A 25,415-nucleotide genomic window follows, 5' to 3' on the forward strand; every position below is an offset into this window, starting at 1 on the left:
TGTGAGCAGCACTGCAGATCCAGTGGGGTGAAGCTTAAATATACTTATGTCAATTCCTGCTTTATTCATCCATGTTCTGTTGTACAACCCGTTTGTGCACCCTGATTTCTGGTCATCAATTTTGTGATTTCGTCCAATGCACTGTAAACATATTCATTTGCTTCCCTTGCAAGCCAATAAACTCCTTGAAGTCAAAGTTTGTAACAGTGAGTGTGTCACGAAGAGGGCTCAACTCTCATTTTCTGCAATGAAAATCTCTACTCATTGTTTTGCCTGTGCAGCTTGATGCCAAAGACGTAGATTTTGATGGCTTTAATGGTGACCGGTAAAGTTTCTGAGTTTTACGACATTTTCCCCTCCTTCAAAATTGAGTCACAGGCTGGAATATCCATAAATTCTAAGATTCCACCCAACACATCAGACGTCATTGTCTTTTCAAGAGTATGGACGGGCCTCGACTCACTGTCTCACTTTCCTATGATAATGTCATATCGGCAGATTGCCGCCTCAAAGTTATGATCTACCGTGTGCACACGGCTTGGGGAGCATTTAAGTGTGATTGCACGCACTTCTGTAAGAAAGTCAATGATTAATGACCACAGACTTAACACCAATGTCATCTCCATGCTGCATATACGAATTGAGGAAGCAGCAAGCTATGAACGGTTGGATGCACATGAACTCTGTCACGATTCACTGACTGCATGGGTGAGGGCTCTACAGGGCCTCTACAAACTGTCTAAAACACCTCTAGGATTGTGCCAATCTCCTGCCTGGTTTTGACTTTTAGCTTGAGCTGTACTTTACTTTGTAAAAATGAAAACTTAAGCATTAACTAAGTACCCAAATTCTTCAACCTTTTCAATCACCTCTGCAACCAATATTTTGAAACACTTTTAGAAAACAATGGAGTGTAGGGAAATAATTTGTGCAGTTGCATCTTTAGTGACACGAACATAACACTGTTGCACCATTTTGATAATAATTGTACAGATAATTTCCACTGAAAAAAAGTGCTTTAGACATTGAAAAGGTTGAAGATATACAGTAGTGATTCAGTGATGATATATCTTACCAGAACAGAATCCATTCTTATCTTTTTCATAGCCAAGGTGACAGATACACTCGAAGGAGCCATTTGTGTTTTTACAGTCCCCATTGCGGCCACAATCATCAATACCCAGAATGCACTCATTCACATCTGTAGAAATTATTATGGAAAGAAACTAATTATGTAATTTTATAATGCTAATCATACATCTTACACTATCAGATTTTCATATCACATTAAATATCGTAAGACAGAGGTGAACAGGTCAATGGTTCATCATCAAAACAGATAAAATGCTGCACTAAAACAAGATATTTACATTTCGATAAATTTAGTTTTTAGCTTAGGTAAGTGTTACATCTGCATGTATATGTACCTGAGCAAATACAGACTTCCACAGATCCTAAAACTACATATCTGACATCCAGGATTTATCCTAAATACAGATCATATAGTGACATTTAATACCAGGGCTCGTAGGGGCCTGAAAAAATTTGAAATCCCTTGAAACTAAAGAAACTCTAGACCATGGCTAAATACATTTGTACACTTCAACATGAGTTAAGCTGTTGCAGTATATCTTGTATAACACACAATTTAATTATATCAATTGGAAATCTGTCTTTCATTTATAAAATTCATGTTTTCAAAAAAAGGAATGACAAACTTTTTTGTATTAAACAGAATATACGAATGTGAAGTTCCTACCATGGGAATGTGCATGAATGAGGCATATGCCAAACTCTCAACCTGTTGACATTTTAGAAATTACAATTTACATGTGTGAGGGTTTTGAAAAGCACTTATATATTCTGGTAATTTGCCCTGAAAGTCCTTCAATACTTGGCAGAGAAAAGCTATAGAAAATAACCAGAATAAGGACATACGTGTACATGTGTTACATGTGTAACAGTGCGATGTGTAGCAGTGCGATGTGTAACAGTGCAATGTCATTTATTGTGACCACGTGCCTATGCAGAACTTGAAGACCATCTGGAATCCTGGTGGACAGCCACAGGTATAGGTTCCGTCCAGGTTAAAACACTCAGCATTCTCATCACATTCAGCCAGGCCTGCGGCACACTCATCAACATCTGAAACAATTCATCATGCCACAGGAACTGTTATCTGCTCCTTACTGCCAATGCCTTAATACCATAAAAATACTTTTTGCAAGTACTGAAGGGTCCTGTTCACAATCTTGCTGTTTACCTTATGTCAGGAATAATACTAACATCATGAACCGAAGGAATTACTCTGAATGCTAATCTCAAGATTCTGTTCCCTAATATATGCGGCACCTCTTGCAGACAGGTGAGGTATGAAGAATGAAGTGGGGCTTGTATTCTTGGTTTAAAGGTACATGAAAAACAAAGAATGACATACACTGGTAACAATAAACATTTATATGCTCTTTTTTCTTTCTACTACTATACAAAGCTCAACAGATATATATTCTTTCAGAGAGATTGTGTCAGCAAAAAGGGACTGTTTCACAAATACCATAAATTGCATAGTGAAATGTCATAATTAGTTTTGTCTATCAAAGAGCAGGGCTTACAGGCAGGGCACACCTACCTTCACATGCATCGCAGTGGCCGGAGTAGCCTCCCTTACACTGACAGATGAATCCACCCTCCGTGTTGACACACTCTGCATTCTCAGCGCAGTCATCATCACCATTAATACACTCGTCAATGTCTGTAATAAACAATCATTACAATATGCACTGGTTGATGTAGCTCACAAATGGGCACTTTAATTGTATTTGGATGCTTTCAAGATATTTCACTAATACCTACTTGTATGTCATAAAGTGTTAAAAGGATCATCTCATTTTATGAACATGATTATTCCATGGCCCTTCATTTAGAAAATAATTTTATGCCTAAAAGAGCTGGACATCACTACCCTATTCTCTTCTGTAATACATAATCCCATTGTGTTTATATATCGTACTTATATTGTATATCCACATACATGTGTATGATTTTTCTTTTATTTCTCCAATCAGTGTGCTAACCAAGCATCATGTGTGTCTGTTATATACACTGCAGTCATCAGCCTTCTTCCCTCAAAAACCTGAAGGGATACTTTTTCATTACGTTTCCTACTTGGACCTGTTTTCCAACGCACCAACATTTTCTGTATAGTACAACAGTGTGAGTGACCAGTCTTATTCTGCTTGTCACATTGCTAGGGGGTACAACATTATTGCTACTATTTAAGGCTTTACATGAGCAGTTAGAATAAAACCCCGAGGTAATCTGACAAGACACTGGATTTCACTGGCTGCATATGGCTACTTGTTAAATATCACACTGTTATTGCCGCTCGGATTTTAATCTTTCTATATCACTTACCACTGCAAGTGAATCCATCTCCAATGTAACCTTTCACACACTCACAGGAGTATGTGCCAACACCGTCAACACAGACAGCATTGTCACTGCAGCCATTAGGTCCAGCACACTCGTCTATGTCTGCAACCACAACAACATAACAGTGTGTACAGTCTGTAAGAATAGCTCAACATAAGACTGGAACAGTTGCATCACCCAGCAAAGACCATCTATACATATAAGTATTATAGTTCATCTGCTGACTGGTACATAAAATTACCCTCAGTGTGTGTGCAAATTTTTTTTACTGAAAACCTTAAGGTTACTTTCCATATAGCAAAATGTGAAGCACATCAAAGTTAAAAAACATGGTGCAAACCATTTAAATAAGGTACCCATAGACAAATATGCAATATGTTTAAAAAGCAAAATTATCATAACCATTGTAACCACTGGCCAAAGTCAACTTCTCTCCACTCTTATTTAGTTATACTACATAATAAGTAATGGTGATGGTAATGAAACTTTGGTCAGCACAAATTGGTAACCTAGAACTAGTAAATTTCAACTGGTGTTGGCATAGACATTTGATTTTAAGATGTGATTACACTTTTTGTTTGTTCACCTTTGCATGATTTTCCATCGCCTGTAAAACCCTTTCTACAGACACAAGTGTACGACCCTGGCACGTCTTCACAGTCAGCATTGACATCACAATCATGCTGGCCTATGTCACACTCCAGAATGTCTACAATTGAAACGCACACAAAAAAAGATTAAATGCCTTCTCTGAACAAAAGGACAATTGCTGTTTTCTGCAAATGCAGAACATATACCTATCAATATAATACAAAGACAAAGTTTCCACAAGCAAGTTTCTACAGTAGTGAGACAGTCGATACCACGAGAGCTTTGAAACCTCAACATAACAGACAATACCACCAAGCTTGGAGCTGATGAATGAAATATGCAGCATTGTCCTATTTCAAATTTTAAGTGAAGCAATTATTATATGTAGTGTTAACAGCAAAAACCACTGTATCACAAAAAAGGCATAAGAGTAAATTTTGAAAAGAATGTGACTCACTTTTAACAGGCTTTTTGTTCTAGGAGTAGAGCCAGAAAAAGAACATATTTTATTACACTACTAGAAGCGCTTTTGAAGATGCAGTCGATGGCAGTGGAAACATCAAAAATCTATCCGACTGGCATTTTACGTCATACTCGAGAAGTCCACTTGTACAATGGTGGCCAGCATTATGGTGGGAGGAAACTGCACAGAGACTGGGGGAAACCCAGAACCATCCGCACGTTGCTGGCGACCTTCCTACATATGGCCAGAGAAGAAGCCATCAGAGAAAATCCTACCCATGATGTGGAAATGATAGTTTTATGTGTAACAGTATATCTTTGCCAGGCAAAGACAATAATATAAAAATGCCATGTAAGTGCGATGTGAATTAATGAAAGAAACTTGCCCAGACAAGACTTGATGCCCATCATGTCCTCGTACATCTCAAAGCCTTTCTCACAGGTACATTCATAATCGCCATCTGTGTTCTTGCATTTAGCACTGTCATCACACAGGTGAGCTCCAGTCTGACACTCATCAACATCTAGCAAAAAGAGAAATAGAAAACATGAATTTATCATCAATACAAGAAGTATCTTCCTCCTTTGGTGGTACTGATTTGGTTAACCAACTTCAAAAGACACTGCTGTGAACAATCATCACAGTTTAACATGCTTGATAATTAAGAACACACAACAGTACTGTGTAAATGGCAGTAGAGTAAGAACTGTATTTCACCTCAAGTTTAGAATTTTTGTTACTTTGACACATTTTGTGTGATTGGTTGATTCATCCTCCTCCTTATAGGGTCAGTTAAGATTTTTTTGTGAAGTTTGATTACTTTCTTGTCAGAAAAACATAAGATTCAACATCAAAAGTATCATGTAAATGTCTTCATGTGCTTTTTACATTCCAAACTTCACATGAAATTGACATACTCACCCACACATTGACCACCTTCTTTCATTTCATATCCTTCAATGCACCGACACTCGAAACTGCCCACTGTGTTCACGCACTCCTTCCCCATAGCACAAAGGCGCTTGTTTTCCATACATTCGTCAACATCTGAAAACAAAAGCCCACAATGGTGACCTAATAGGAATCCATGATAAAAGTGTGGTGGGCTAGGAGCGAAAATAAAGAGGGAGTGCAAGAGTCATTACAGTACTTACCATATATCTAACATAACAGACTTCATGTATGAATTCTGGATGGATAGAACATTAAAAACAAAACACGGAAATAGCAAACCGACCCATCCGCAAATTTAATTTATTCATTTGATGATTTGGTGTTTATGCCATACTCAAAAATATTTTGGAGACCAACGTTATGATGGGAGGGAATCGGGCAGAGCCCAGGGGAAACCAACAACCATCAGCAGGTTGCTGGCAGACCATCTCATGTACAGCAGGAGAGGAAGCCAGCATGAGGTGGACTTAAACTCAATGTAATGGCAATGGTGAGAGGCGCCTGGGTCACCGTGCTGCCAGAATTCTAACTACCTCGGCCCCTCCAAACATTTAATAAGAATGCATCCTATAATTTGGGTTTATCACCACCCACCAAAACTTCTGTGCATCAGTTTGGACACAGGATATAAGAATTTTAAGATAAATAGACCATTAAAATACATTATATACTTAGGTGATGCTTGATCAAGTCTATTACCTTCACATCCTGTCACTGTCATCCTCATGCCCAGCTCACACTGACACAAAGCCCCTTCGTCTTGCTTCACGCACACCTCATATTCACCACATCTGTCGGGGTCATATGTGCAGTCATTAGGAGCTGAAAAAATAGATAACAGTGCTAAATTTACAAGTGCATACTCCACTGGATTAAGGCATTTGTTATCTTTAAAGCATATCTTCTTCGAAGATGAAACATGATGCAGTTATCTATAATAGTCAATTGACACTTGGGGCCAAAACTGGGGAAAATATAACCATGCAACATCTATGTTTAGTTAAAATCAGCAACATGACCATGAGAACTCTTGTGAATTACAGGTTTTCAGATAGCAAACACAGATGTAGTCAAACCTTAAATATCAAAGTTTTGACAAGCTGATAAAACAATCACTTAAACTCAGAAATATAACAAGCTCAAATTTGCAACAGCTGCAGCATCTGCCAAAACAATCAAAGAAGAAATGTGTGACTTAATTAGTGTACTGGAGAAGTATGTGAGAATCCAACAACAAATTTGTGACTCATAAAAATAGTCCAGATAAACTTGGAAAAGGGATCAAATTGTGTAGTACATGGATGTTTCTCTTCTACATCTCTGGGGCATCAGAAATTGCAAAAATTAAGGGCTGCAGGAGTTAAATGTATGTTTTTCATTTTTAAATATGCTGTTTACGTGTTGTAAAATAAACAGAACTGCAGTCTTCAATAGGCTCATGCAGTCAGTCTGGGAAATATCTAGCCTGATATCAATGGCGATTGCTATCACAACAACGTGGCATAGAGTAGAAAACAAATTAGAAGCACTGAGCCAGTCCCTCTAATTAAGGTGGGAAGTTCACAGTTGTCTTTTCTAAAAATTTCAGACCTTTGCCAAAAAATATGCATAAAATAGAGGGATGAAATAAGAAACTTTAAGCATGCTCCAAAAATGAAATTTTCTGGCAGTACATGCATTGTGTATTTTCAACAAGTAGATACTGGCATGGATGATTACAGCTAAATTAAGAGTCAGAAGGCTGCAACGGTTGGGTGCTCAATACCAAATTTATTTTTAACATTTCAACAACACCATCATAGATGTTTCATGATCTATGCAATAACAGTGACTGTGTCAAAAATCCTCCACACAATCACCCCTGTAGCAAATGTTCACATCAGAATAATAATACCAGAGATCTCATCATGATGAGGCATTTTAGTGAATATCAAATTAATTTACCATATGTCTAGATGCGTGTCTGAATTACTTACCCAGACATGTTTTGCCATCTGTATGCATTTCATAGGGCTCGTCACAGTAGCATTCATAGGAGCCCTCTGTGTCTGCACACAGAGCATTTCTGCCACAGGGAGAGTTTTCTTGAGCACATTCATTAATATCTACAAGAATAAAGCAAAAAAAAATTTAAGAAACCTGCCCTTGAATGTTAGCCAATAGAATACAACAATGAAGTGATAAACCCACAGGTAGGGTAATTCTGTAAAAATGAAAAAAATGCAGACTTTCTTATGACTCAATACAGATCGTCATTTTGCCTTCATGGTTCTCATGAAATACAGAGTACAGAGAGTATTTTCAAGAAATAAAGTCTCAAATTTCGTTTTCAGAGTTACACTACGTGCATATTACATAAAACTCATCAGTAGTACTGAAGTAAAGTGGCAACAAATTCCTGATTTATCAGTTACGCAAAGCCACACCAACAAGGAAAAAAAACGAACATCCAGGAACAAGGGTTGATTTCTTTCTGTACTGACACTTCTTGCATTAATTAAAACCTCTTCACCATGAAATTCATCACAAAAAGAAAAGCTACAAACACTGTTTAACAATAAATAATAAATATTCTACTAGCTTACCGCGACACTCTTCATATTCCATCTTGTAGCCAGTTTTACAGATACATTCATATCCCGCTTGCTTGTTCTGGCAGTCACTGTATGGAGGGCAATCAAATGTGTTTTCGTCACATTCATCAACATCTGTTCAATGAAAAAAAATGAAGCTGTGGTAACGAATGCACCTTGACCCTGCAGTTTATCACAATAGGTACCAATGGTCAATAAGTCTGGATACATTATTGGCCAGCATGTAATTTTGTAGAAAGTGAATGAAAGCCAAAATGAACGTATGACTAGAGCATGTAGGTCGAAAGTCATGTGTGCTTTATGTATAAATCGGGCACAGAGGATCCACAAGTGATTCAATGTACAAAGTTTTGTTTGCCTCAATAATTTTGAGAATGATACATAATGTGTGAATAGCCAAATGAGTACTGATCTCAGAAAGTAGGTCAATGATCAGTAATACAGTATATTGTCAGATAATGTTCACTTCTGACATGCTATTTTAATGGTGGGTTCATGGAACATAAAAAGTTCTCCAACTTTTATAAATACATGAATTTGTTTAAAATTTTTCAAGAAATTCAATGACAAACATACCAGACCACTCAGCTAAAGTTGGCTGAAGGACTAAAAATTATTCAATAAGACAGAATTTCACAGCCAATAAATCTGCAGAATATTGAATGTTTTCTTTGTGATAATTTAATTAAAAGCAGGCAATTTATATATTATTACATGTATTTTCATTTACAGATAAATTGTGTATGAACATACCATTGCATGTTTGACCATCACCAGCAAATCCTGTTAAACAAGTGCATTCAAAACCTCCTTCGAAGTTATCACACTGGGCGTTCTTGTCACAGCCACCATTGTTTTCTTGGCATTCATTGATGTCTGGTCATGAAAAAAATTAAATGAATAATATAAACAGGTCACCATCCCAAGAACAGTGAACAATCATATTATCAAGATTAGAATCCATTTTGCATTGACTATTTTCTGTTTGTCATTCCTCATCTCATTCTGTAAAAAGTACCATAGTTCCATAGCATACCTTCACATTCCTTGCCATTTCCTTTAAAGCCAGCTTTACAGGTGTTGCACTCATATGTACCAGGTGAGTTTTTGCAGACTCCATTCGGACTGCAATCTGCAGTTCCATCTGTGCACTCATTAATATCTGTGGAGACAGGATAAAAATGGCTATCAACAGCTGAAACGTGAATAATGACCTTCTCTTTATTCTGGTAAACAAAAAAAATGCAAAAGCAATTAACAATTTTGTTACATGTATGAAACAAGTGGCGGTGTGTGGGAAGGTCTTACGGCAACTTGCGGATGGTCGTGGCTTTCCACCGGGCTGTGCCTGGTTTCCTCCCACCATAATGCTGGCCGCCACCGTATAAGTGAAATATTCTTGAGTACGGCACAAAACACCAATGAAATAAATAGATAAACCAAGCATGCCAGGGGGCCACTATCATGGGGATTTGTGATGTGTGATACTGTTTGAGAAATTGTATTCACAATATGGAAATTAACAAAGGAAGTATTATGGAAATCTTGGAAGTGACTACAAAATTATGTGTGAGATTCACAGCCTTCCCACTGTCGATTTACAAGTTAATGCACCTCATGTCACTACGGACAACAGAATACATTTGGTAACAAAACTGCCAAAAAGTTTACCTGTAGGAGACAATGAATGGATTTTAACACACAAACGAGATTGGACTGTCATAAACTAAGTAATTTACACTTCACACACACAGAGTGGAAAAGTGGAACATCTTCCTGATGTTTTCGTGCTTTACACGTATACAACCCTGACCCAAAAACATGCTGCACTTTTTGAGACACTAACCCTTACATTTGCCTTAATATTAATTCCAATACACTAGTCATAGTCATAAATTTTGTAATTTTATGTTTTTTTATTTGCAGACAGGGCATCAACAAAAAACACCCCCATCGTGTTATTATGCTTCACATGTGTGCAAATACCTGAGCTGAATACATGCAGTACTTTTTGAGATTTTACATTATTATCTGAATTTGATTCTAATTCATACACAAGGTTCTAAGTCATATATTTTGTAATTTATGGTAATTAATATGCACACAGAGCACCAACAAACCTCCTAACATTAATGTGCTGTGCATGTGTGCAAAACCTGAGCACAATCCTTAACATTTAACCTAACTTTGCTCACGCTGTCACTGGACACTAGACGCTCAGTCATGTCAAGTACATGTATGACATGAGCTACATAAGCTAAAAAGTTAATAAAATGTACAAACTTCAAAATTTGTAAATCAGCACAAACTTATCCCATTTGAGCAATATTAAGGCCATTTCTACAAAAATATAGCTTACCTACAAAAATATAACTTACCATCACAAGTAAAACCATCTCCAGTGAATCCCTTCTTACATGTGCATTCAAACGACCCATCATTGTTGCTGCACAAGGCATTTCCATTGCAGGTATGTGGATTGGAACACTCATTAATATCTGTATTTATACATAAAAAGCAAACTGTATGAATGTAGAATCTAGTTATGTCCTATATACTATTGTATTTCTCCTAATTATTAGCATTTTTCACATGATACATTTTTCTTGATTCTGACGGATTCATTAACCCTATAACATGGATAGTTCTTTTTGTGACAATTTTTTAACACAAAAACAAGTATTGGCATCTAAAAGTGTTATACAAGTTCTTTCTGTACTTCTAACAGTGCGATTTTACATACCAAACTTTAGATGAAATGCAGTGACGCTTATTCAAAACCAATCTTCAGATATATAAGTTATACTGGTAAAAGAGTTAAGAATGATTTGAATACAATATGCACTGTTAATATAATATCAAAGTGTTTAATATAGAGTAATTATCGATCTTCACCTTTGCATTTTCCAGATGCCATCTCAAATCCCAAAGTACATTTACACGAGTATCCTCCCTTGAGGTTCTCACAGATCTGGTCCGCAGCACATGGGCTGCCCTCTTCTCTTTCACATTCATTCTCATCTGGAGACCAGGGACACATATATGTATATATGTAGACATATGCATAGGTTAAAGAACTACCACAGTGTAAAGACCTGTATGTCTTAAAAGTAAGGTTAAATGATAAGGATCGAGATAGTCTGAACTGCTTTTGTAAATTGTACAAAAATAGCAATGTATTAAAACCGCTGTTGTTAGTTTCGGTGGATGAAAATTTTGTGTTGTTTCCAACTTTTGCACCAAAGCAGTCGCTATAAGTTCAAGTCCATTTCATGCTGTCTTCCTCTCCGGCCATACATGGGAAGGTCTGCCAGCAATCTGCGGATGGTTGTGGGTTTTCCCCGGGCTCTGCCGGTTTCCACCCACTATAATGCTGGCCACCGTCGTACGAGTGAAATATTCTTGAGTACGGCACAAAGCACCAAATAAATAAATAAATCCAATTTTTGCCCGCTTGTGTCATCATGCGAGAACATTTGGCATCACCCATCGTTGATCTATAGCAGCAAATGATGTCATGCTTTCAAATGCCCATGACATCATTCCAGAATAACTGCCTTACTTGACATCACATCTATCTGATTCATCGTCACACAGGGAATATTATCATGTCACATCAGGGAAATTTTACGGAAATTGCCGAAGATTTTGCTTTTGAGGACTCCTCACAAAATGAAGTCAAATAGTGTTCCTCATCGCAAATCTTTTCAACTTTGGTGTTAGCTCTGTTCCTAGGGTATTCTTTGTATCGTTTCACTTTTTAAACCCATCTTCACTCTGGACTAAAGTAGCACTTTGAGGCTAAATACTTCATTTCTACTCATTTAAAAACATAAAATGCAGATCAAAGCACACTTTTAGAGCTAGAAGAAAGACTGATTGACTGACTGATTGACATTTTAATTCCATACTCAAGAAGTATTTACTAATGTGATCATGGTCAAATTTATGAGTATAGAGGAAACATGAAACCCAGAATAAACAATTGCCCTTTGCTAGGTACCGCACAAACATCACAAGAGCTGAATTTAATCCAGCAACCTAAGTGGTCATGGTGGGCGCTTTATACCTCTGGGTCAGTGAGGGGCATCTAGAAGGGGACACTATTGTTTACCTTTACATTCCTGCTTGTTGCCATCAGCCATTTCAAAGCCTTCCACACAGGAGCACTCATAGGAACCAGGTGTGTTTTCACACTTCATATTGTCCGAGCAGGGTCCTGGTTCATCAGCACACTCGTCCACATCCTTGCAGCTTCCGTCCGGCATCGGCTCGTACCCTTCTTCACACTCACAGGTGTAACCTCCAACCATGTTGGTACACTTCTGACCTTGGTCCTTACAGGTTTTGTCACACTCGTTTATATCTGGTAAAGAAAGTCATGCTGCTTTTCACAAAAATACTGGATTCTTGAAAGTACTATTGCAAACCACTGGATTTACAAACTGGCACACGACCCTGAAGCAACTCATAATAGCTGCAGGCCTTCAAACCATGTGTGCCATTTGGGGAAAGAATAAAAAAAAAAAAACACTATGTAAGATGGCAGTAAATGTATGGCTGTAATATTTTCAGCTGTTTATTTGATTTGATTGCGCAGGCAGTCTCATGGGTGCAGGAAACTGGAGTGCTGGGCGTAAACCACCAATCTCTGGCAAGCTCCTGACAAACTTTTCCACACTCGTAACTAGGAGCACATTACTTGTGGAAGTAAGAAGTCTTCATTGAAAGTTATGACTGACTACAGGAGCATTTTAGAGACTCGTTATAGAGACTAGACTACAAATGTAGCTATCAGTAAATGCACTGTAGTGTGACTTACCTTTACACTCTTTACCATCTCCTTCAAAACCTGTCATACAGGAGCACTTGAATCCAGGCTCTGTGTTTTCACAATTGGCAAATTCACTACAGTCATCATCTTCATTGGCACATTCATCAACATCTGAAATACATTTACTAAACTTTAAAAACCTGTTATAACATCTTTAACATCCACGATGAATTCAACAGTACGTAATTTAGACTACCCACATTACAAAATGTACGCATATATCAAAATTTTAGAAAAAATTCAATAATAATATTCCATGGCATAAGTAACACTCCAAACAAACAACAACTTGTCAAGCTCACAAAAGAAATTAATGTTATTACTGGACAAAATATCATGCTTTTTTTCACCCCAGACTGAAATCATCAAGTACCTTGACAGTCAGATCCAAATTGCTCAAAACCATCTTTGCACAAACACTCAAATCCAGGGTCCAAATCTGAACAAGTCTGTCTCTTGGTGCAACTGTCTAACTTCAGCTCACACTCATTCACAGCTACAAAAAAACAAATTTACAAAGACCTACGAAATCTTTTCTGAGACAATTAAGTTTTGATGTGAAATATGACATAGTAATACTTTAAGCATTTTTAGGATAGTGCCATTTTCATATACAAGCAATTTCCCACTAATGACCATTATTCCTTTCATTTGGAAATGTCACTGTCGCTATTATAGCAAAAAAAAATCACGCTTGTATCTGAGAAAAACTTGGTATTTTATGCATACACCGATAACAGTTTTACTGTAATTCTTCAACCTTTTGGGATGTTTGCAAGGTGTTTATCCAAGCATATCCTGAAGGCATTATTCTGTGTAGATTAATAAAATTATACTTTTTGTGAAGCAATGAATTTCGCCCATCCAGCCAATGTAGATTTGTCTCCAAAATCACATTAAAAATGCTCATAAACTGGACTGAAAGTTGCTCTTTCATATGTGAAAAGGTTGAGGAATTAGGGTAGTGCCAAATGGAAAGGACATTTTTAAAACAAAATTTCGAATATTTCACCTGGGCTACAATGGTTTCATATGAGAGAATGGGGAAAAGCATCACTTAAATTAAAACCTTTTTTTGTCAACCAACACTCCAGTCACAGGCAGGTACTGATACAGGTTACTTTGAAGGCCCAGTTTCCTCCCACCATAATGCTGGCCCCCGTCCCATAAGTGACATATTCTGGAGTACTGCGTAAAACACTAATCAAATATATAAATAAATAAATACTTTGAAGATGCAAACTATTTTTGGTGACAGATTAGCATTCCACATAAAGAATCCTCAACTTAGGGGAAGAACATCCACCATTAATCCTTCTCTGCTATTGATGTGTCTAGATGGCCTAGCTATGAGTCTGATAAACTAAGCCATCAAGATTATTGCAGGGTGAGGCATGGGATGATGTTTAATTATACCAAAATTAGGATTTACTGAACTTTCAAACAATATGTCAAATTTCTAACATGTAGACATGTAGACCTGCCTAGACCAGATCAAATACTTGTTTTGTTATTCCACACTAGAGCATATCATATAAAATATATCATAAAAGATAAAGTGTACGCAACTTGTCAACACTTTTCTTTATCTGGTCAGGGTTCTTCCCTTTAATCACTTTAGTTTCTTTTCACCAACTCTGTAACTTACGTGAACAGTCTCCTTCTTTGCCAGATCCGGTATACCCTGGGTGACACTGACATTGGAAGGTGGCTTCCAGATCAGTACAGAAGGCCAGAGCATCGCAGTCGTTGAGTTCAGGACGAGCACATTCGTCAATATTCGTACAATACTCCCCTTTTAACTCATACCCTTTCACACAAGCACAGTCAAATGAGCCATGGGTGTTGGTACACTTGCTATTAGGCCCACAGATATCTGGTGTCACAGTGCACTCATTTATGTCTGAAAACAAAAATTACAACTTCTATCACATTACTATAAAAGACTGAGAAATAATGAATTAGAATTTTGCCTTAAACAGAACCATCAACATAATAGAGTTTAGCTAATCAAAGTAACCATAGATATCATACCTGTGCAGGTTTTTCCATCTCCTTCAAATCCATTCTGGCAAGTACAAGAAAATGACGCCTCAGTGTTTGCACAAACGGCATCTTTGTGACAGTCGTGAGACCCATCCGTGCACTCATTCTTATCTGGAATTGTGAAACAGGATGAAGTTAAGCATCGATACTTTTCATGGAAACTAATTCGAAAAGTACATGTAATAAAGGTAGTTAGCATGGTTCATGTCGGATTTTGGTTCTCATGAGCCCTTAGATGTAGTCAAATTCTTTTAGCACACTGTAGAAAATAAATATCTAAATACTGGCTTCATGTATTTGTGAATTAAAAAAACACTCTCAAGAACAATATATACTATCTACAAAGACAGCCTATGGCAGCTTCTATAAGGAAAATGTAAAAGGACAACAATTTAATTGCTTTCCCAGGGCTTTATTGACCACCCATCACAGACACTGTCACTTACCCACACAGTTCCTGTTATCTTGTGCTGGGCTGGTGTAGCCTTTCTCACATTCACAAGTGAAGGAATTGCCATAACCGGCAGTGTTTGTGCATTTGGAGTTGGTCCCACAGACAGGTGGACCAGGCTGGATACAATCATTGATATCTGAAATGATTGAAAGCAAAACAGACATACATGTACAGAACATCATTATAATTGGTAGTATTTACAATCTGTTCATTGGTCACAATGAAGAATGAGATGAACAAATGTAGCTAGTGAATTATCGACCTTGAAAAACAATGTCACTATTCAGAAATATGTTGAAACATATTTAATCTGGTTTATTCGCATCTGCTAGAAATGTGGCTTTAAGCCAGTTTCAGGTCTTGAGCCAGTTTATCTGTGTTGTGTGAATGGTAACTGGATTAAATGCCCCAGGTAGGTGGATGTCAGGATGACATTGCAATTACTAAACTGGCTTAAATGTGACTGTGTGAATGGGCCAAATGCCTGAACTGGCATAAAAACTGACTTGGCGCATGAATGCATGCATTTTCACAACTGGCTTCGATTTAAACCATTTCAGATTACACTCGGATTAAATTTTGGCTGCGTGGATAGGGTATAACACAACTGCAAACAAATCCCAAATATCTATGACATTGATCTGCCTCTAACACTGCATTTTTTTCTTTAAATTTCATTAAAACTACACATTCATGTACTCTTTTGCCAATCAAAGGGTCTCTTTTTACTTCATATATCAAGCAAGGAACCTGGATTGTAAAGTTTGCATACAATGGTTATTGGAATTCTTCGGGATCAATAAACATACAGAGAGAACTACTTAAGTATTACATGTATGCCTCAATTAAACTGTAATCAATGACATACATATACATGACAAGAAAGTGCAAGTTAAGATTTTTTCACAGTTTAATAGCTAAATAAACTTACCTTCACACTTTGTCTTTCCATCACCTTCGTAGCCAGCTGCACAACCGCACTCATATGAGGCAATGGTATTTCTACACTCACTGTTTTCAGCTTTACAATCATTAAGTTTAGCATCTGCGCATTCGTCAACATCTGCAACGATTACATTGCATTCTCCATTTAATAGTCTATTCACTGACTACTGTAATGCGCATATACATCCGTGTATATGTAACATATAGAACACCCTGAGAATGCGAAATGGACAAACAACTAGTGGAAATGAAAGGTTATGAAAGAAACATAGGTTTATCAGTCGACACATCACAGAAAAATATTATCCTGTCAAAAAAACGTCTTTACCACTTGTAATTGTCATGTGTGCCTCAATATGCCTTCTTGTGAGTGAATGATATAAAAAATTTTACCAAAGCAACGTATACATTTTTGTGTTTTCAGTGTGTTGTTGTTCCCAGTAATATCATCAATGTCATTTCCAAAAATTTCCGACCACTGACAGAAAACATGAATAAAACAGAGAGATTCTTCAGAGATATCAAATATGCCACTAACATGAAAATTTTCTTCTCATTTTGCTTTGGCATAACTTATACATTTTCCTTAAACCATGAATTTTTTTTGGAGCCCCTTTTCATGTGACCTGAAATGTGTGTTCAGACAGAAAAGCTTTCCATGGAAATTGCCATTTCACATCTTTTTAGACCTCTTTACACTTTTGTTTCTGCCAACTCTATATATACCTATCTAAAACATGGCTCCTTACCTTTACATTCCTCATCGACCATAGCAAAGCCTTCCTTGCAATCACAGGTGTAAGAGCCCTCAATGTTCTCACAGTCCTCATTCTGTTCACAAGGTCTGGCATATTTCTCACACTCATTCACATCTACAATAAGAAACCAATGACTGAGTAAGCACCTATCCTTTAGCACAAACCAGATGAAATTTTAACAATGCTTCGTTTACCATGTTTTATATCAGTAAATGACAAAATCTTTCGCTCATGACTTTGTTGCACATTTTGCCTGATTCCTGGAGTTCAACTGATGTGATCCCTAACGTTCACCTGAATGGTCTTGAGTGGTTTGTTTGGAAGGTAGGATGATCATATTCTACTAGAAAAAAAGATTCAACACAAAAAGTCTATGTACATGATATATCTACGACATTCATCTGCCTCTAAAACTGCATTTTTTTCTTCTTTTTTAATTTCATTAGAACTACACATACATTTCTCCTTTGCCATTCAAAGGGTCTCTTAAGTTTGTTTCAATGGTAACAAAATCTGTTTATGAAGGTATCCAGCACAAACAAACATTTTCTGATTTCTACTGGAGATAAGAATTTTGCAGCATAAACAGTACCTTTACAAGTACGTCCATCTCCCTCATAGCCTTGCTTACAGGTACAGCTGTACCCACCGATACGATTTCCACAATCAGCATTCTTGTCACAGTTATGTTGGCCTTCCTTACACTCATCAACATCTGTAATATATAGCATTGTTTTAGCAAAAATAAAAAGCAACCAACCAATGTTTTTCAAATTAATATTTGAACATCAAATGTGAATAAAAAGTCAAAATACTTCAAAGGTTTGGAAAAAGAGAACTGCAAACATTTGCTTTTTCTTGTTAATATATACCTTCACATTCACGACGACCAATGGCGACAAAACCATCCAGACAGTTGCAGTTGAATCCACCTGGGGTATTTTCACATTTAGTTGACTTCTTGTCGCAATCATTTCGCCCTGATTCACATTCATTAATGTCTACAAGAAAAGACAATAAGCAAATTACCTTCCACACCTCTTCATTATTTAAGATCATGCACGTGTTTAATATGCAAGTAATTGTATGTGTCTATAATCTATCTACCATACCTGCATTTCAACATTTCACATTTTATACATCTGAAGTCATTTCATAATCACTGACAATGATTCTGCATGATTTGACTTATTTCATGTTTACTTTTGTGAGAGTAAAATATGGCCTTTTTTAAAACTGTCAGAATTTTTTCAGGCAAAAACACTTTAGTCCCTTCAGCTTTTTTAAAATTTAAAAAAAAAAATTCAAGGCAGGTGGAGGGGGAGTGGGGGGGAACTTTAATCAAATAGAATAATTCCTTAAGTGGAGTTCAAGGCTGGAGTGTAACTGTTGTGCCTTGACTTCAATGTTTTGTGTTTGAAAGAAGACCTATCAAAATGGATCCCAGAGGACAGCTTCAACTATTTAAATGGAACCCAAAATACTACACACCTTCACAAATCTTATCATCGTTCATCTTGAAGCCCTCCTTGCAGACACACTTGAAGGATCCCTCTGTATTCTTGCACTCAGCATTCTCATCACAGTTGTCTACCCCTTTCAAACACTCGTTGTCATCAACACAAGTCTTTCCATTGCCGGAGAAGCCAGTTTTACATGTGCAGGTGAAACTACCATCTGTGTTCTTACACTTGGCATTTGGATCACAAGGGACCGGGTCTTCTGTGCATTCGTTGATATCTATCAACAGGAAAACAGATGCATGTGTGAGTACAGTTTCTTTACATATTACCCTAAATAATGACAAAGTTGTCAGAATATCTCCAGTGTGCATGACACTGGCAAAGATTTGCCGGGTTGAAAAAGGCCAGCTTTGGAGAAAGCTCAGCTCCATTCACTAATTTCTATCTGCTTGTGTTTACACATCAATCACTCGATTTAACATTTGATTCACATACGCGGGAAACTAACATTCACCTGTCACTTAGGGGGAGTTAGCATTTACGTGGGCTAAAATGGTGGACTAAACCAAGCTGTTCTCATTTAGGCCAGCAAAACTGTCGGATTAGAAAAAGCCATCATAAAGGGAGCTGGCTAAGCTTAGGTCACTTTTTTTGCTAGTGTAAATACAGGCTCAAGACAGCCTTGAGCCAGCAAATTTTTCTAATGTGACCGAGGCTAAAGAAGCCATACAAAAGACTGCATCCTGATGCCTACGAGTATATTACATTTAAAAAGAGTGAGCCAGTGATCTCAAAAAAACATATTTATAACATAGCACACTTAAAGTCACATGGTTGACCAACATTTAGATTTTTAAACAATGTCTTAACAAAGTTTTAAAGTTCGTTCATAAACTAAATCACTCGTGTTGAAATAAAAAATATTCAATGAGTATGTAGCTTGTAGGAGCCCGGAAAATTCCTGCCGTTAGTCGAATTCAACACGAAGAGGGTGGGCCATTTTGCCTTATCAATATTCAACTGGAAGGGCCCGAAGGATAGGCATAGTTCCCAGTGATACCAACTTTCGATCAGTCGATGAATTTGGATAATTTCTAATATTGATACAGATGGATACACGCAGAGTAAAGCGGCTTAAACAGCACTGAGGAAAGATTACGAATAATCTTTTCATTAAACTATGAGTGAGAAACATGTGTCTGTTTGAAGTTTAACGGGGTATGGACATTTTCCCTCGCGGACATATCTATATGTATATATGATCAGTGGGAAAAATAAATAGGATCTTCTAAGTGAGGTGTCTTGTAATTAATAGCCCAAGGAGTTCAAATAAGCAATTTTTTTTTTTACATATTCACAAAATTCAGGCATTGGTCTTCAAGGATTTTCAAAGATTTTAAGGCCTCTGTAGCCTATCAGGGGGTCAAAAGTCATTTTTTTATTTTTATATATTCACAAAATTCAGATAGTTGTCTGCATGTGGTGAAGATATTATGTTGATAATCAAAGTGGAACATCCCATAATAATGCTGGATGTCATCATATGAAAGGAAGATACTTCTGTGTATGGTATATAAAACTATTCAATGAAATTGTAAATTGAAGAAAAAAGTAAAACAGTATTCTGATAAAAGCTTAATGAATAGACCTGGTAGACAGACAGTGGAGGAAACACTAAGAGCAGCGGGCCACTGCATCAGACCGTAACACATGAACTATGTACTGTATTGTATTTCACTGAGAAATTGAGTAACAGTACTTGTTCTCAGCCTGTTGTTCCAAACTTTTTTTGCCAAAACTTTCCGGTTTGTAAATGCTTTAATGATTAAGATCCACTCTTGACTATGGATAATGGAGGACGGACCACAGAAGATTCTATTCATACATAGGGAGAGGAAAATTTTCGGGAGGGGAAATGTCCAGACGTGAAAATCTCCAGGGGGAAAATGTCCTACATTCAAGTTTAACACCCCCTGCCCACAACAACATTACACAATAGTTTTGCAATATCTTTGTGCTTTGTGAGACCCTTTTCTTTCTTGTACTCTGTACTCTCTGTACTCTTCCGTTCAAACTGACTACCAATTACAACTCTAGACTTGCTTGTAAACCTGTGAAGCTCTTTTTTACGCCTCTTTTTGGCCGATCCTGTCATGAGCAAGTCGCAAGTCCTTGTTTTACCCACGTGATCAGCCATGTTTGTTTACATATGAAGTTTACAGAGCACTGTGCGTGTGTCCATTTCCACTGAACTGACAGCGCCTCATTTAAATATTCTGGCAGAGTTTTCAGTTTTTTGTTTATTTTTGAACATTCACTTAACATACAATACTGGGCATGGGATTAACGAAAAGCTTGTGACTTTCACTTCTTGAGAAAAATCCATGATACTCATGCCATTCTGTAATAACGCAAAAATACCTGATATTTAGGCGACCATGTCACTTTAAAGCAACATTTGCATAAAGATAGTTTGCACCCTAGAATACACAGATATTTGTTACTTAGGTCAAAACTTTTTGGTAAACATACAAGACAGATTTCACTATTATCCAGTCCTCCTAATGTCCTCTTATAAACAGACACATCCTTCCGAAAATCAACTTTGGTAAAGATGGTCTACTGCCTTGCATTACAGGCTGTGTGAGAAACCTTCAATCATATTGCTACCTACCATTACAGTGAATGCCATCCCCATCGAATCCTTCCTTACAGAAACAGCCATTGACAAAGTCCTGTATGGCACAGACAGCGTTAGCATCACATTTTAGTGGCTTACAGTCCATCTTCCCATTCCTCTTACACTCACACTTCTCACTACAGCCATCCTTTACAACACTTTCTCCAATCTGAAAGGAGAAACAAAGAAGAAAATAGATGAACAATCTTGTATAAAGGAATCTGCTTTTAATTACAGAATGCAAATAGAAAACAAAAAAAAGTTGTAATAAGACTGTCAATAAGTAGTCGGAAGATTATCTCCACATTTACTATGGATGAACTGCGCAAAACCCAGCTTACACTGTAGTACTTGTTATCCATGACACAGCCACAGTCCTTCTTCTTGACACACTTGTCATTATCCAGCACAAAGCCTTCAGCACAGAAGCAGCCTTGTACACATTGTAGTGTACAGAATTGTTTGTCAAGTGGAGAGGAGCAGGTCTCTGGGCAAGCTGAACCACAACTCTTGTACACCATATTCTCACCACATTTCTCAACTGCACGAGAACAAAAAATATTTCAGTACAAAAGTTTTTGATGAAAATTTATATACACTCCCAGGGTATTAAAAAGAAAACTTAAGATATGAAATGCATTTATTTTTTTGATTGCTGTTTCATGCTGTAGTAAAGAAAATTTAACTTTAATATACAACAGGGACCAGCATTATGGTGGGAGATAACTAGATGAAGTCCGGGGGAATCCCATGGCCATTCGTACCTTGCTGGCAGACCTTCCTACATATGGACCGAGAGGAAGATGTAGTGCATTTATGCATAAACAGTATATATTTAAATTATAGTAAGATCAGCTGCACTTGAGAATATAAATTTATTACAGAAACAACCTGACCGCCATAACGTGTGGGAACAAATTCTGGATCAAGGTATTAAACACAAATCAAGTATTAAGACACAATAATACAACCTAGATGACATGTAGCCTCATCAAATCAATACCAAAACCAGAAACTCAATCAAAACTTTAGTACATGGACATAGGAATTTTGTAAAAGCGAAGAGAAGTACCTTTGTTCTTAGGGAACCAGCATGATGGCTCTTAGAAAAGCAGTCTGTTAAGAAACCCCTAAAAAGGCAATCCATAACATCAGCACACATTTTTCCTTACCGCATCCGTTTTCCATTCTCCAGCGACTGATGTCTATATTGATCCCGGCACCCTCCAGGCAGTCGGTGGTCAGGCCTTGAGCCAACTCACAAAGTGTTGCCTCAACTTCAGGTAAGGTGGCACAAGTGTCAAATGAACATGATTCCAGGTAATCTGCTATAATATCTACACCTGTTGACTTCATTAATGTAATGCACTCCTGCAATTAATACAGAACAAACACAGTGTATTTAAATATCAAAACTAACATAATAACCATATTCACACCTGTAACTTCGACAGGCACCCTGCGCTCAGTTGTTCAAAAGTAGCTAGACGGTACAAACATTAGCAGTTAGGCCTGATATTAACTTTGGTCTGGACTAAAGTGCCATTAGTTTTGTATTAGGCCAAGATTGGTATTAAGGTTTAAACCTAGCCCTAACTGTTAATACCATTTGAACAACCCCGCCCTGCAACTAAAATACAGAAAACCCCCCTTCACCACTTCATGTACAACATAAACCAAAGAGTTCAGTTCTCAACAAACTCAGGAGTACACTGGACTACACAGCACCCTCTGGTCTGCAAAACTTGGCAAATAACTAACTCCTAAACAAACTTCAAAGCAACTTTCTAAGATGAATAGCATTTTTAAAATCCTCTCAGTTTAGTGACTTAAGTCTGGATGAGATTTTAGTAAAAATGCACAAAGTAAACTGAAATTTACAACAGGACTCCAAAACAGAGACATTTGGTAGCAACAATATTCACATATGAGAGAAGAAACAGTCCCACAATACATTTGCAGAAGACATAACAATAACCCTAAAAACTCTTCCCAAACCTTAAACTTACCTGGAATTTCTCATATTTGTTGACTAATTGAACATTGATCATGTCCTGGCAGAGTCCCTCTGCCTCAGTCTGGTCTATGTCTGTGGTGCAAGGATCTTCCAGAGCGATGTCACAAAGCTTCTCACACTCAGCATTCTCTGGCTCTTCCACCATCCAGGATGTGGTCAGTGTGTTCATATTCTGGGTCTGGCAAGATAAAAAATACCTAATACAGCAGAACATTCTGGGTCTGACAAATACACAAACACACAGATACCATATACTGCAGAACATTCTGGGTCTGACAAATACACAAATACCACACACAGCAGCACATTCTGGGTCTGACAAATACACAAATACCACACACAGCAGCACATTCTAGGAGTCACAAATACCACACAAAGCAGTACATTCTGGGTCTGACAAATACACAAATACCGCACACAGCAGTACATTTTGGGTCTGACAAATACACAAATACCACACAGCAGCAGCATATTCTGGGGCTGACAAATATTTAAACACAGGAGAGACATTTTCAAAGTGGTTGATCAATTATTATTTTAATATCGTATAACATACAAAGGTCATTTCGGAAGTGAATTCATTCTTGACTTACAATCATGTAGTTATTGTGAAACCACTTACAGATTTGCCTGGAGCATCACAGAGGGGCCCAGAGACAAGGTCATCATCCAGTTTACCATTGTAGTTACCGCAGATACCACACACTTTCTCCTGGTGCTTCTCTTGAACCTTTATTTTCACCATAGACCCTCTTGCAAATAACACTTTGAGTCCGTGTTCCTTGGAGATGAGTCGCTGAAAAAACATCCATGTTCCTTAATTAAACAAAACAAGACTGGGCTCAATAGAATTTTTATTCAATATAAGCATACATCATTACTGAATCCCAGAATATGCATTATCTTACCACATATTTTCCAGATCTGAAGACCTGAACCCCATTAGCTACAACAGCTGGTAGTCCAATAACAACGCCATTTAGGATAACCTTTTCTTCCTGCAGGAATCCAACTGTCTGTAAACATTCAATAATAAAGCACATTAGACATGTTCAATCAAACAATAATATATGTACATTCCTTGGCAAAACTCAAATATGTTTTGTGCATACACTTATATCATGGTAGTGAAATGTACATGTAAGTCGAGGTGTATAAAGTACATGTGAGCCTTCGCTGACTTAAGCAGTTGAAGTTGTGACTCGCTGCGACTACAAGGACTTTGACCAACAAGGTAGCATGTTTCAGTCAAGATCTTGGTTTGGTGGTCTTTCAGGATGTTTTTCATGTATTACCTCACTCATAAAATATGATCGTCATATAAATGAAAATTTTTGAGTACTGCACTGAACACTAATTAAACAAGTAATTAGATACAAAATACATGTTAACTGCCATTACCCAAAGTATTGCTCATTTGTGTTCCTAAGGGCTTAACATAACATAACCATAACCCTTCATTATTAAGGTGAATATAAAAACACAAAAACAGAGATACCTGATCTCCAATTGTAACAAAAAGTTCTCTGATCACAGCAACTCCGCGTTCCTTCATGGCATCATTCTTGTGGTAAAATCTGGCCTGAACTTCAAATGCTGGTTTCCCCAGTTTTGCCAAGTTAGAGCAGGAATCTCTAACCAAGGTGTAGAGACAGCCAGAGGCAAAGTCAATCCTCTTTCTATCAAACGTCACAACATGGGGGCCAGCCACAGAACAGGTCCCAGATACTGCAACCAGAGAGACGCAACCATAGAATAACACCGGACAAATCAAGAAAAGGTAGAATTATGTTTGTTATCAGCAAAAAATATCATTTCCCCTTCAGTCTGAAAGTGACTTGGTACATTCCAGTACAGAATGGTGACTAACAGATAATTAGAGTGTCCAAAAAATGAGAAGAATTATGATAATAGTCCACGAAAATTAAAATCTACATGCAATTACATAAACACTGTCCAAATATTATGGACATGTCTGTAGAAGCTAGTTGAGAAAGCTAAACTGTAAGCTGCAATCAATAAATGCTTTTAAGAAGAGCTAAAACAAAAAGTGAAACCATGTGGAATTCTGCACAGCCTTGAGTATAGAACATTAAGATGAAAGGATTTAAATTTATCATACAGACTTACCTTCACATTTGAAGCCATCACCAACAGTTCCAACTTTACAAGTACAGTCATAGC

General features: G+C 37.4%; 1 protein-coding gene across 1 annotated transcript in view; it reads right to left on the bottom strand.

Moving 5' to 3' along the window:
* The window catches only part of LOC135461551 (fibrillin-2-like), a 56,128-nt gene extending 31,201 nt beyond the window's left edge, over positions 1-24,927 (bottom strand). Inside the window, exons 1-32 of the mRNA XM_064738701.1 lie at positions 24,730-24,927; positions 24,140-24,247; positions 23,854-24,027; positions 23,224-23,409; positions 22,387-22,585; positions 21,556-21,755; positions 21,209-21,383; positions 18,563-18,811; positions 17,944-18,072; positions 17,664-17,786; positions 17,063-17,185; positions 16,300-16,431; positions 15,361-15,504; positions 14,903-15,025; positions 14,517-14,771; positions 13,242-13,364; positions 12,857-12,979; positions 12,149-12,400; positions 10,930-11,055; positions 10,413-10,532; positions 9,071-9,196; positions 8,788-8,910; positions 8,026-8,148; positions 7,417-7,545; positions 6,140-6,262; positions 5,408-5,533; positions 4,872-5,009; positions 4,019-4,141; positions 3,415-3,534; positions 2,630-2,752; positions 2,023-2,145; positions 1,076-1,201 (exon numbers count right to left, since the gene is read on the bottom strand). Coding sequence (XP_064594771.1) covers positions 1,076-1,201; positions 2,023-2,145; positions 2,630-2,752; positions 3,415-3,534; positions 4,019-4,141; positions 4,872-5,009; positions 5,408-5,533; positions 6,140-6,262; positions 7,417-7,545; positions 8,026-8,148; positions 8,788-8,910; positions 9,071-9,196; positions 10,413-10,532; positions 10,930-11,055; positions 12,149-12,400; positions 12,857-12,979; positions 13,242-13,364; positions 14,517-14,771; positions 14,903-15,025; positions 15,361-15,504; positions 16,300-16,431; positions 17,063-17,185; positions 17,664-17,786; positions 17,944-18,072; positions 18,563-18,811; positions 21,209-21,383; positions 21,556-21,755; positions 22,387-22,585; positions 23,224-23,409; positions 23,854-24,027; positions 24,140-24,247; positions 24,730-24,786 — 4,624 coding nt within the window. The 5' untranslated portion in view covers positions 24,787-24,927. The remainder of the gene's footprint in view (positions 1-1,075; positions 1,202-2,022; positions 2,146-2,629; positions 2,753-3,414; positions 3,535-4,018; positions 4,142-4,871; positions 5,010-5,407; positions 5,534-6,139; positions 6,263-7,416; positions 7,546-8,025; positions 8,149-8,787; positions 8,911-9,070; positions 9,197-10,412; positions 10,533-10,929; positions 11,056-12,148; positions 12,401-12,856; positions 12,980-13,241; positions 13,365-14,516; positions 14,772-14,902; positions 15,026-15,360; positions 15,505-16,299; positions 16,432-17,062; positions 17,186-17,663; positions 17,787-17,943; positions 18,073-18,562; positions 18,812-21,208; positions 21,384-21,555; positions 21,756-22,386; positions 22,586-23,223; positions 23,410-23,853; positions 24,028-24,139; positions 24,248-24,729) is intronic.
* Between the last annotated feature and the right edge of the window lie 488 nt (positions 24,928-25,415).

The sequence above is a fragment of the Liolophura sinensis genome, chromosome 1 (genome assembly GCF_032854445.1).
Source record: "Liolophura sinensis isolate JHLJ2023 chromosome 1, CUHK_Ljap_v2, whole genome shotgun sequence".
Taxonomy (NCBI): domain Eukaryota; kingdom Metazoa; phylum Mollusca; class Polyplacophora; order Chitonida; family Chitonidae; genus Liolophura; species Liolophura sinensis.